General features: G+C 46.6%; 1 protein-coding gene across 1 annotated transcript in view; it reads left to right on the forward strand.

Annotated features, from left to right (window-relative positions):
* Positions 1–12500, forward strand: part of LOC110510737 (receptor tyrosine-protein kinase erbB-4) — a 458893-nt gene that overhangs the window by 375025 nt on the left and 71368 nt on the right. Inside the window, exon 15 of the mRNA XM_090209472.1 lies at positions 6188–6342. Coding sequence (XP_090065598.1) covers positions 6188–6342 — 155 coding nt within the window. The remainder of the gene's footprint in view (positions 1–6187; positions 6343–12500) is intronic.

Here is a 12500-nt window from a genome sequence, read left to right on the forward strand (position 1 = left end):
ATACGGGTTTTTGATCGATCTGTTTTTGGGGAGGAGGCTTCCAGGGCCCTGTCTTCCCTATGTCAAGGCAATCGATCCATAACAGACTACTCTATTGAGTTTCGCACTCTTGCTGTCTCCAGTGGCTGGAACGAGCCGGCCTTGCTCGCTCGTCTTCTGGAGGGTTTCCGCGCAGAGGTAAAGGATGAGATTCTCTCCCGGGAGGTTCCTTCCAGCGTGGATTCCTTGATTGAACTCGCTATTCGCATTGAGCGACGGGTTGATCTTCGTCACCGAGCTCGTGGAAAGGAGCTCGCGCTCTCCGTCGCCTCCCTCTCCGCATCACTACCATCTTCCTCTGCCGGCTCGGGTGCTGAGCCCATGCAGCTGGGAGGTATCCGCATCTCGACTAAGGAGAGGGAACGGAGAATCACCAACCGCCTCTGTCTCTATTGCGGTTCCGCTGGTCATTTTGCCACTTCATGTCCAGTAAAAGGCCAGAGCTCGTCAGTAAGCGGAGGGCTACTGGTGAGCGCTACTACTCCTGTCTCTCCTTCAAGATCCTGCACTACCTTGTCGGTCCATCTACGCTGGACCGGTTCGTCAGCTTCCTGCAGTGCCTTAATAGACTCTGGGGCGGAGGGCTGTTTTATGGACGAGACCTGGGCTCGGGAACATGACATTCCTCTCAGACAGTTAAAGGAGCCCACGGCCTTGTTCGCCCTGGATGGTAGTCCTCTCCCCAGGATTCAGCGTGAGACGCTACCTTTAACCCTCACTGTTTCTGGTAATCATAGTGAAACCATTTCTTTTTTAATTTTTCGTTCACCTTTTACACCTGTTGTTTTGGGCCATCCCTGGCTAGTTTGTCATAATCCTTCCATTAATTGGTCTAGTAATTCTATCCTCTCCTGGAACGTCTCTTGTCATGTGAAATGTTTAATGTCTGCTATCCCTCCTGTTTCCTCTGTCTCTTCTTCACAGGAGGAGCCTGGTGATTTGACAGGGGTGCCGGAGGAATATCACGATCTGCGCACGGTGTTCAGTCGGTCCAGGGCCACCTCTCTTCCTCCACACCGGTCGTATGATTGTAGTATTGATCTCCTTCCGGGAACCACCCCCCCCCGGGGTAGACTATACTCTCTGTCGGCTCCCGAACGTAAGGCTCTCGAAGATTATTTGTCTGTAGCTCTTGACGCCGGTACCATAGTCCCCTCCTCCTCTCCCGCCGGAGCGGGGTTTTTTTTTGTCAAGAAGAAGGACGGGTCTCTGCGCCCCTGCATAGATTATCGAGGGCTGAATGACATAACAGTGAAGAATCGTTATCCGCTTCCTCTTATGTCTTCAGCCTTCGAGATCCTGCAGGGAGCCAGGTTTTTCACTAAGTTGGACCTTCGTAACGCTTACCATCTCGTGCGCATCAGGGAGGGGGACGAGTGGAAGACGGCGTTTAACACTCCGTTAGGGCACTTTGAATACCGGGTTCTTCCTTTCGGCCTCGCTAACGCTCCAGCTGTCTTTCAGGCATTAGTCAATGATGTCCTGAGAGACATGCTGAACATCTTTGTTTTCGTTTACCTTGACGATATCCTGATTTTTTCACCGTCACTCCAGATTCATGTTCAGCACGTTCGACGTGTCCTCCAGCGCCTTTTAGAGAATTGTCTTTTCGTGAAGGCTGAGAAGTGCACTTTTCATGCCTCCTCCGTCACATTTCTCGGTTCTGTTATTTCCGCTGAAGGCATTAAGATGGATCCCGCTAAGGTCCAAGCTGTCATTGATTGGCCCGTCCCTAAGTCACGCGTCGAGCTGCAGCGCTTTCTCGGCTTCGCGAACTTCTATCGTCGTTTCATCCGTAATTTCGGTCAGGTGGCAGCTCCTCTCACAGCCCTTACTTCTGTCAAGACGTGCTTTAAGTGGTCCGTTTCCGCCCAGGGAGCTTTTGATCTCCTCAAGAATCGTTTTACATCCGCTCCTATCCTTGTTACACCTGACGTCTCTAGACAGTTCGTTGTCGAGGTTGACGCGTCAGAGGTGGGAGTGGGAGCCATCCTTTCTCAGCGCTCCCTCTCTGACGACAAGGTCCACCCATGCGCGTATTTTTCTCATCGCCTGTCGCCGTCGGAACGTAACTATGATGTGGGTAACCGCGAACTGCTCGCCATCCGGTTAGCCCTAGGCGAATGGCGACAGTGGTTGGAGGGGGCGACCGTTCCTTTTGTCGTTTGGACTGACCATAGGAACCTTGAGTACATCCGTTCTGCCAAACGACTTAATGCGCGTCAGGCGCGTTGGGCGCTGTTTTTCGCTCGTTTCGAGTTCGTGATTTCTTATCGTCCGGGCTCTAAGAACACCAAGCCTGATGCTTTGTCTCGTCTCTTCAGTTCTTCAGTAGCCTCCACTGACCCCGAGGGGATTCTCCCTGAGGGGCGTGTTGTCGGGTTGACTGTCTGGGGAATTGAGAGGCAGGTAAAGCAAGCACTCACTCAAACTCCGTCGCCGCGCGCTTGTCCTAGGAACCTTCTTTTCGTTCCCGTTCCTACTCGTCTGGCCGTTCTTCAGTGGGCTCACTCTGCCAAGTTAGCCGGTCACCCTGGCGTTCGGGGTACGCTTGCTTCCATTCGCCAGCGTTTCTGGTGGCCCACCCGGGAGCATGACACGCGTCGTTTCGTGGCTGCTTGTTCGGTCTGCGCGCAGACTAAGTCCGGTAACTCTCCTCCTGCCGGCCGTCTCAGGCCGCTTCCTATTCCCTCTCGACCGTGGTCTCACATCGCCTTAGATTTTGTCACCGGACTGCCTTCGTCAGCGGGGAAGACTGTTATTCTTACGGTTGTCGATAGGTTCTCTAAGGCGGCTCATTTCATTCCCCTTGCTAAGCTTCCTTCTGCTAAAGAGACGGCACAAATCATCATCGAGAATGTTTTCAGAATTCATGGCCTTCCGTCAGACGTCGTTTCGGACAGAGGTCCGCAATTCACGTCTCAATTTTGGAGGGAGTTTTGCCGTTTGATTGGGGCTTCCGTCAGTCTCTCTTCCGGCTTTCACCCCCAGTCTAACGGTCAAGCAGAACGGGCCAATCAGACTATTGGTCGCATCTTACGCAGTCTTTCTTTTCGCAACCCTGCGTCTTGGTCAGAACAGCTCCCCTGGGCAGAATACGCCCACAACTCGCTTCCTTCGTCTGCGACCGGGCTATCTCCTTTTCAGAGTAGCCTCGGGTACCAGCCTCCGTTGTTCTCATCTCAGTTCGCCGAGTCCAGCGTCCCCTCCGCTCAGGCTTTTGTCCAACGTTGCGAGCGCACCTGGAAGAGGGTCAGGTCTGCACTTTGCCGTTATAGGGCGCAGACTGTGAGAGCTGCTAATAAGCGTAGAACGAAGAGCCCTAGATATTGTCGCGGTCAGAGAGTTTGGCTCTCCACTCAGAACCTTCCCCTTAAGACGGCTTCTCGCAAGTTGACCCCGCGGTTCATTGGTCCATTCCGTATCTCTCAAATCATTAACCCTGTCGCAGTGCGACTTCTTCTGCCGCGATATCTTCGTCGCGTCCACCCGGTCTTCCATGTCTCCTGTGTCAAGCCCGTTCTTCGCGCCCCCGCTCGTCTTCCCCCCCCCCCCCCCATCCTTGTCGAGGGCGCACCCATCTACAGGGTCCGCAGGATTTTGGACATGCGTCCTCGGGGCCGTGGTCACCAGTACCTTGTTGATTGGGAGGGGTACGGTCCGGAGGAGAGGAGTTGGGTTCCCTCTCGGGACGTGCTGGACCGTGCGCTGATCGATGATTTCCTCCGTTGCCGCCAGGCTTCCTCCTCGAGTGCGCCAGGAGGCGCTCGGTGAGTGGGGGGGTACTGTCATGTTGTCTTGTCTCTGTCCTTTCCCTTCACCCTGTCTCCCTCTGCTGGTCGTTGTTATGTTACCTTTTCTCCCCCTCTTTTCCCCAGCTGTGCCTTGTCTCCTCCTAATTACCCATTCACCCCGTTCCCCACCTGTTCCCTTTTTTCCCTCTGATTAGGTCCCTATATCTGTCTCTGTTTCTGCTCCTGTCCTTGTCGGATTCTTGTTTGTTTGTTTATGTGTCTCATGCCTGAACCAGACTATCATCGTGTGTGCTGCAACCTTGTCCTGTCCTGTCGGAATCTACCTGTCCATCTGAGCCCACGTATGTTCGTCATTAAAGTACTCTGTTTGTTAATTCGCTTTTGGGTCCTCATTCACGCACCATAACAAGATGTTCCTGACTACACAACGTAACCAACTGTTATGTGAACTGATCAGGGGAGATGTTCCTGACTACACAACGTAACCAACTGTTATGTGAACTGATCAGGGGAGATGTTCCTGACTACACAACGTAACCAACTGTTATGTGAACTGATCAGGGGAGATGTTCCTGACTACACAACATAACCAACTGTTATGTGAACTGATCAGGGGAGATGTTCCTGACTACACAACGTAACCAACTGTTATGTGAACTGATCAGGGGAGATGTTCCTGAACATGTGGTTTTATGGAGATAAATAAAGTACCACGTCAGCTATGAAGGTAAAACACATTCCAGATATATAAAGTACCACGTCAGCTACGAAGGTAAAACACATTCCAGATATATAAAGTACCACGTCAGCTACGAAGGTAAAACACATTCCAGATATATAAAGTACCACGTCAGCTACGAAGGTAAAACACATTCCAGATATATAAAGTACCACGTCAGCTACGAAGGTAAAACACATTCCAGATATATAAAGTACCACGTCAGCTACGAAGGTAAAACACATTCCAGATATATAAAGTACCACGTCAGCTATGAAGGTAAAACACATTCCAGATATATAAAGTACCACGTCAGCTACGAAGGTAAAACACATTCCAGATATATAAAGTACCACGTCAGCTACGAAGGTAAAACACATTCCAGATATATAAAGTACCACGTCAGCTATGAAGGTAAAACACATTCCAGATATATAAAGTACCACGTCAGCTATGAAGGTAAAACACATTCCAGAAGGATACGTGTTTTTGACAGCCTCTGACCTTCCACAGAGAACGCACCCCTCAGAAGTCCCTCATCCATTCCCACCTGCCCTCTTCTAAATGCTAGAATTTCCCTTTAAAATGCCACCCGGTTGAAAACCCTTGAACCCCCCCCTCTCTCTCAGCCTGGAACTATAACAACCCAAGGTTGGTTTAAATCACTTACCCTGCCATGTAGGGGGACTCTAGTCTTGTTTTATATGTGGCGTAGGGACAGTGGTGTATAACTCTCCATGGTTTAGGGCTCATGATATATCCAGCTGTCATGGAGACCCTTTTTTACAGGCCCCTGTTAAAGTCCTACTTGTGGAATTTGATACTGGTGTAAAGAACCCCCGGGGGAGGACAGGGAGGAGTGGAGGACAATAGTCTCTATGACGGTGCAGTGGTACGCAGTGCTTCACCGTGTCTTGCAGTGTCTCCTGCAGTCCAGTCAGAAGTAAATAACACAGGTGTCAATCATCAGATGTATGAATGCACACGCACACACACGCACACACACGCACACACACACACACACACACACACACACACACACACACACACACACACACACACACACACACACACACACACACACACACACACACACACAGTCAGAGAGACACAATACATTGAGATAGTGTATTGATGGGAAGGGATTACAGCTGTCGTTTTGTCAGACCTGAAAGTGAAAAGCTGTCTATCAACCTGCCAAACACACATCATTTACCGTACATGAGGTGTCCAAGCCCACAGTAAAAGTTTCAACCACAGCAGCAGCACATGCATCCACAGACCCATCTCTCTATCGTCTCTCTTCCTTCATATCTCCATGTGTTTATATCTGCTGTCTGAATCCATCCCGGATGCTTGTTGAGAAGTGTGAACTGTGTTGACGTGCTGATATGTGGTCAATGTCTCTTCCTCTTCTATTCATATCCTTTACTTACTCCTTCTCATCCTCCTCTTCCTCTTCTATCCATCTCCTTTACTTACTCCTCCTCCTCCTCCCCTCCTCCTCCTCCTTCTCCTCCTCTTCCTCCTCCTCCTCCTCCTCCTCCTCCTTCTCCTCCTTCTCCTCCTCCTCCTCCTTCTTCTCCTCCTCCTCCTCCTCCTTCTCCTCCTCCTTCTTCTTCTCCTCCTCTTCCTTCTCCTCCTCCTCCTCCTTCTCCCTCACTCTACCTCTCAGGGTCCAGATCAATGTATGACCTGCCTTCACTTCAAAGACGGGCCCAACTGTGTGGAAAAGTGCCCCGACGGCCTCCAAGGCACCAACAGCTTCATCTTCAAATACGCCGAGGCCAACAACGAGTGTCACCCCTGCCATGCCAACTGCACCCAGGGGTACGAGGAGAGAGAGAGAGAGAGGGAGAGAGAGAGAGAGAGAGAGAGAGAGAGAGGTGTATATTTAATGGAGGCTTTTTATATCAATACTTCTCATCTCTTTGAAATCTGAAATTGTTTGTTTGAAGTACGTCATAAATAATGTCATATAAGCAGAATCCATCAAACGGTCCTTGTGGGACTTCTAAAATCAAGATGAGCTTCTATAAAGAGTAGCAGAAGTAGTGCGCTATAAAGGAAATATGATGCTATTTTGGATACAGGCAGTGACTCAGCCCTCCACTTCCCAGACCGCAACAGTCCCTCTCTCTCTCTCTCTCTCTCTCTCTCTCTCTCTCTCTCTCTCTCTCTCTCTCTCTCTCTCTCTCTCTCTCTCTCTCTCTCTCTCTCTCTCTCTCTCTCTCTCTCTCTCTCTCTCTCTCTCTCTCTCTCTCTCTCTCTCTCTCTCTCTCTCTCTCTCTCTCTCTCTCTCTCTCTCTCTCTCTCTCTCTCTCTCTTGCTCCCTCTCTCTCTCTCTCTCTCTCTCTCAATTCAATTCAATTCAAAGGGCTTCATTGGCATGGGAAACATGTTTACATTTCCAAAGCAAGTGAAATTGATGATAAACAAAAGTGAAATGAACAATCAGAAAAGAACAGTAAACATTACACAACAGTTCCAAAAGAATAAAGACATTACAAATGTCATATTATGTCAATATAGTTAAAGTACAAAAGGGAAAATAAATAAGCATAAATATGGGTTGTATTTACAATGGTGTTTTCACTGGTTGCTCTTTTCATGTGGCAACAGGTCACAAATCTTGCTGCTGTGATGTCACACTGTGGAATTTCACCCAGTAGATATGGGAGTTTATCAAAATTGGATTTGTTTTCAAACTCTTTGTGGATCTGTGTAATCTGAGGGAAATATGTGTCTCTAATATGGTCATACATTGGGCAGGAGGTTAGGAAGTGCAGCTCAGTTTCCACCTCATTTTGTGGGCAGTGTGCACATAGCCTGTCTTCTCTTGAGAGCCAGGTCTGCCTACGGCGGCCTTTCTCAATAGCAAGGCTATGCTCACTGAGTCTGTACATAGTCAAAGCTTTCCTTAAGTTTGGGTCAGTCACAGTGGTCAAGTATTCTAGTATTTTGTTAATTATTTCCAATGATTTGGTTGGGTCTAATTGTGCTGCTATCCTGGGGCTCTGCAGGGTCTGTTGGTGTTTGTGAACAGAGCCCCGGGACCAGCTTGCCTAAGGGACTCTTCTCCAGGTTCATCTCTCTGTAGGTGATGGAAGGTTTTGAAATCGCTTCCTTTTAGGTGGTTGTAGAATTTAACGTCTCCTTTCAGGATTTTGATATTTAGCGGGTATCGTCCTAATTCTGCATTATTTGGTGTTTTGCGTTATACACAGAGGATATTATTTCACAATTCTGCATGCAGAGTCACAATTTGGTGTTGGTCGCATTTAGTCAATTCTTGGTTGGTGAGGTTCTATACCTGATTCACTTGTTTTTTGCCAGATCCTCATTGGGATTTCAAATTATATGTTCCTTTTGATGGCATAGAAGGACCTTCTTGCCTTGTCTCTCAGATCTTTCACAGCTTTGTGGAAGTTACTTGTGGTGCTGATGTTTAGGCCGAGGTATGTATAGTTTTTTGTGTGCTCTATTTCAACGGTGTTCAGATGGAATTTGTGTTTGTGGGCCTGGCGACTGGACCTTTTCTGTAACACTGTCGGGACCCCCGGTCTAACAGACACTGTGCAGAAGATCTAGGTGCTGCTGTAGGCCCTCCTTGGTTGGTGACAGAAGCACCAGATCATCAGCCAACAGTAGACATTTGACATCAGATTCTAGTAGAGTGAGGTCGGGTGCTGCAAGCTGTTCTAGTGCCCTCACCAAGTCATTGATATATACACTGAGTATTCAAAACATTAAGAACACCTGCTCTTTCCATGACATAGACTGACCAGGTGAATCCAGGTGAAAGCTATGATCCCTTATTGATGTTACCTGTTAAATCCACTTCAATCAGTGTAGATGAAGGTGAGGAGACAGGTTAAAGAAGGATTTGTTTTAAGACAGTTGAGACATTGATATTGTATGTGTTCCAGTCTGAGGGTAAAATACATTTAAGTGCCTTTGAATGGGGATATGGTAGTACAGGGGCTTGTGGACGTATTCACCCTACTTGGTATTTTTTCTGTTTCGTTGCCTTACAACCTGGAATTAAAATAGATTTTTTGCGGGTTTGTATCATTTGATTTGCACAACATGCCTACCACTTTGAAGGTGCAAACTATTTTTCATTGTGAAACAAACAACAAATAAGACCCCCCAAAATGAAAAATTGAGCTTAACTATTCACCCCCCAAAGTTAATACTTTGTAATACCTTTTGCAGCAATTATAGTTGTAAATCTCTTGGGGTATGTCTCTATAAGCTTGGCCACTGGGATTTTTGCCCATTCTTCAAGGATAAACTGCTCCAGCAAGTTTTTATTTGACCTTTATTTAACTAGGCAAGTCAGTTAAGAACAAATTCTTATTTTCAATGACAGCCTAGTGGGTTAACTGCCTGTTCAGGGGCAGAATGACAGATTTGTACCTTGTCAGCTCGGGGGGATTTGAACTTGCAACCTTCCGGTTACTAGTCCAACGCTCTAACCACTAGGCTACCCTGCCGCCCCAAGTTGGGTGGGTTCCGTTGGTGTACAGCAATCTTTAAGTTATACTACAGATTCTCAATTGGATTGAGGTCTGGACTTTGACTAGGCCATTCCAAGACATTTAAATTACTAAAGTGTTGCTTGAGCAGTATGCTTAGGTTCATTGTCCTGCTGGAAGGTGAACCTCCATCCCAGTCTCAAATCTCTGGAAGACTGAAACAGGTTTCCATCAAGAATTTCCTTGTATTTAGCACCATCCCTCATTCCTTCAATTCTGACCAGTTTCCCAGTCCCTGTCGATGAAAAACACCCCCACAGCATGATGCTGCCACTACCATGCTTCACTGTGGGGATGGTGTTCTCGGGGTCTCCCACATGCCTTTTGGAGAACACCAAATGTGTTTGCAAATGTTTTTCTTTAAGCAATGGCTTTTTTTCTGGACACTCTTCCCTAAAGCCCAGCTCTGTGGAGTGTACGGACAGTCGGTCCTATGGACAGATACTCCAATCTCCGCTATGGAGCTTTGCATCTCCTTCAGGGTTATCTTTGGTCTCTTTGTTGCCTCTCTGATTATAGCCCTCTTGCTTGGTCCATGGGTTTTGGTGGGCGGCCCTCTCTTGGCAGGTTTGTTGTAGTGCCATATCCTTTCCATTCTTTAATAATGGATTTAATGGTGCCCATGTTCAAAGTTTCGGATAATTCTTTATAACCCAACCCTGATCTATACTTCCCCTCAACTTTGTCCCTGACCTGTTTGGAGAGCTCATTGGTCTTCATGGTTCCGCTTGCTTGGTGGTGCCACTTGATTAGTGGTGTCACTTGATTAGTGGTGTTACAGACTCTGGGGCTTTTCAGAACAGGTGTATATATACTGAGATCATGTGACAGATCATGTGACACTTAGATTGCACACAGGTGGACTTTATTTAACTAATTATGTGACATCTGAAGGTAACTGGTTGCACCAGATGTTATTTAGGGGCTTTACAGCGAAGGGGGTGAATACATATGTACGTACCACTTTTCCTTTTTCCTTTTTTTTTTAATTTTTTGAAAAAAGTATTTTTTTTCATTTCACTTCACCAATTTGGACTATTTTGTATATGTCTATTACGTGAAATCCCCCCCAAAATCAATTTAAATTACAGGTTGTAATGCAACAAAATAGGAAAAATGCCAAGGGGGGTGAATACTTTTGCAAGGCACTGGACCAGGCGCACCGGTTTGTGTTAAGAACTGCAACGCTTCTGGGTTTTTCACACCCAACAGTTTCCCGTGAGTATGAAGAATGGTCCACCACCCAAAGGACATCCAGCCAACTTGACACAACTGTGGGAAGCATTGGAGTCAACATGGGTCAGCATCCCTGTGGAACGCTTTCGACATCTTGTAGAGTCCGTGCCCCGACTAATTGAGATTGTTCAGTTCACTCTCTCCCCCCTTTCTCTCACTCTCCCCACTCTCTCTTCCGCTCCCCCTCTCTCTCCCCCCTCTTCCTCTCTCTCTCTCTCCCCTCAACCCTCTGACATCAAAGACTGAGTGGCTCTGTGGTCTCTCTGTGACATAGTGTTCACAATACCTCCCTTCATCTCCTCATGTCCTCGGTGACACTCGTCGCAGCCGGTATTAGTCAGCTGACCATTGATCCCTCCCCACGCTCCTCGCCCCGGTGACTGCTGAACCTCGGCTCCTCTTCTCCTTGTCCTCCCTCCATCTGACATGCAGGTTGACGATTATTGTCATGATTCTTGTTCTGGAGGCAGAACTGAACGGTTTCCTCTTAGATGGGCCAGCTGCAAAATTGGCAATATTGTAAAGATGAATGAAAACAAAAATGTGCTTTTTGGTCTTCATTTAAGGTTAGGATTAAGCATTAGGGATAGCAGTAAGGCTTAAGGTTAAGGTTAGGGTTAGGTTTAAAATCTGATTTTATGACTGTGCCAGCTAACTGTGCCAGCTAGAGACCACTGCGGAGCTGCCTCAAGAACAAGCTTCATGACGAAAAACGCTAACCTGCATCTTGACACTGGGCATGCCATATTAGTGTCAGGGAATGAGCGGCCAGGGTGTGTGTGTGAGTGAATGGAGGTGGGGGGGGGGGGGGATCTTAGAACAAAGGAGATGCAGCAAAGGTCTACATCATCACACTGCATGTAATGGCAGAATTCACCTGAAGAAAAGTGATACACACGCCACCTTAGATCTAGAATCAGAACCACACCGGTCCATATAATCATATTCATTAAACTGATCTAGAATCAGAACCACACCGGTCCATAGAATCATATTTATTAAACTGATCTAGAATCAGAACCACACTGGTCCATATAATCATATTTATTAAACTGATCTAGAATCAGAACCACACCAGTCCATATAATCATATTTATTAAACTGATCTAGAATCAGAACCACACCGGTCCATATAATCATATTTATTAAACTGATCTAGAATCAGAACCACACCGGTCCATATAATCATATTTATTAAACTGATCTAGAATCAGAACCACACCGGTCCATATGGTAATATTTATTAAACTGATTCTAGAATCAGAACCACACCAGTCCATAGAATCATATTTATTAAACTGATCTAGAATCAGAACCACACCGGTCCATATGGTAATATTTATTAAACTGATTCTAGAATCAGAACCACACTGGTCCATATGGTAATATTTATTAAACTGATCTAGAATCAGAACCACACTGGTCCATATGGTAATATTTATTAAACTGATCTAGAATCAGAACCACACCAGTCCATAGAATCATATTTATTAAACTGATTCTAGAATCAGAACCACACTGGTCCATATGGTAATATTTATTAAACTGATTCTAGAATCAGAACCACACCAGTCCATAGAATCATATTTATTAAACTGATTCTAGAATCAGAACCACACTGGTCCATATGGTAATATTTATTAAACTGATCTAGAATCTGAACCACACCGGTCCATATGGTATTATTTATTAAACTGATTCTAGAATCAAATCAAATCAAATGTATTTATAAAGCCCTTCTTACATCAGCTGATATCTCAAAGTGCTGTACAGAAACCCAGCCTAAAACCCCAAACAGCAAGCAATGCAGGTGTAGAAGCACAGTGGCTAGGAAAAACTCCCTAGAAAGGCCAAAACCTAGGAAGAAACCTAGAGAGGAACCAGGCCATGAGGGGTGGCCAGTCCTCTTCTGGCTGTGGCGGGTGGAGATTATAACAGAGCATGGCCAAGATGTCCAAATGTTCATAGGTGACCAGCAGGGTCAAATAATAATAATCACAGTAGTTGTAGAGGGTGCAACAGGTCAGCACCTCAGGAGTAAATGTCAGTTGGCTTTTCATAGCCGATCATTGAGAGCATCTTTACCGCTCCTGCTGTCTCTAGAGAGTTGAAAACAGCAGGTCTGGGATAGGTATCAGAACCAGTCCATATAATCCTATTTATTATGAGCTAAATTACTAAACTGATTCTAGATCAGCAGTCGTACTCCAG

This window comes from Oncorhynchus mykiss, chromosome 18 (genome assembly GCF_057628025.1).
Source record: "Oncorhynchus mykiss isolate SJ-2025 chromosome 18, ASM5762802v1, whole genome shotgun sequence".
In the NCBI taxonomy this organism is placed as follows: Eukaryota; Metazoa; Chordata; class Actinopteri; order Salmoniformes; family Salmonidae; genus Oncorhynchus; species Oncorhynchus mykiss.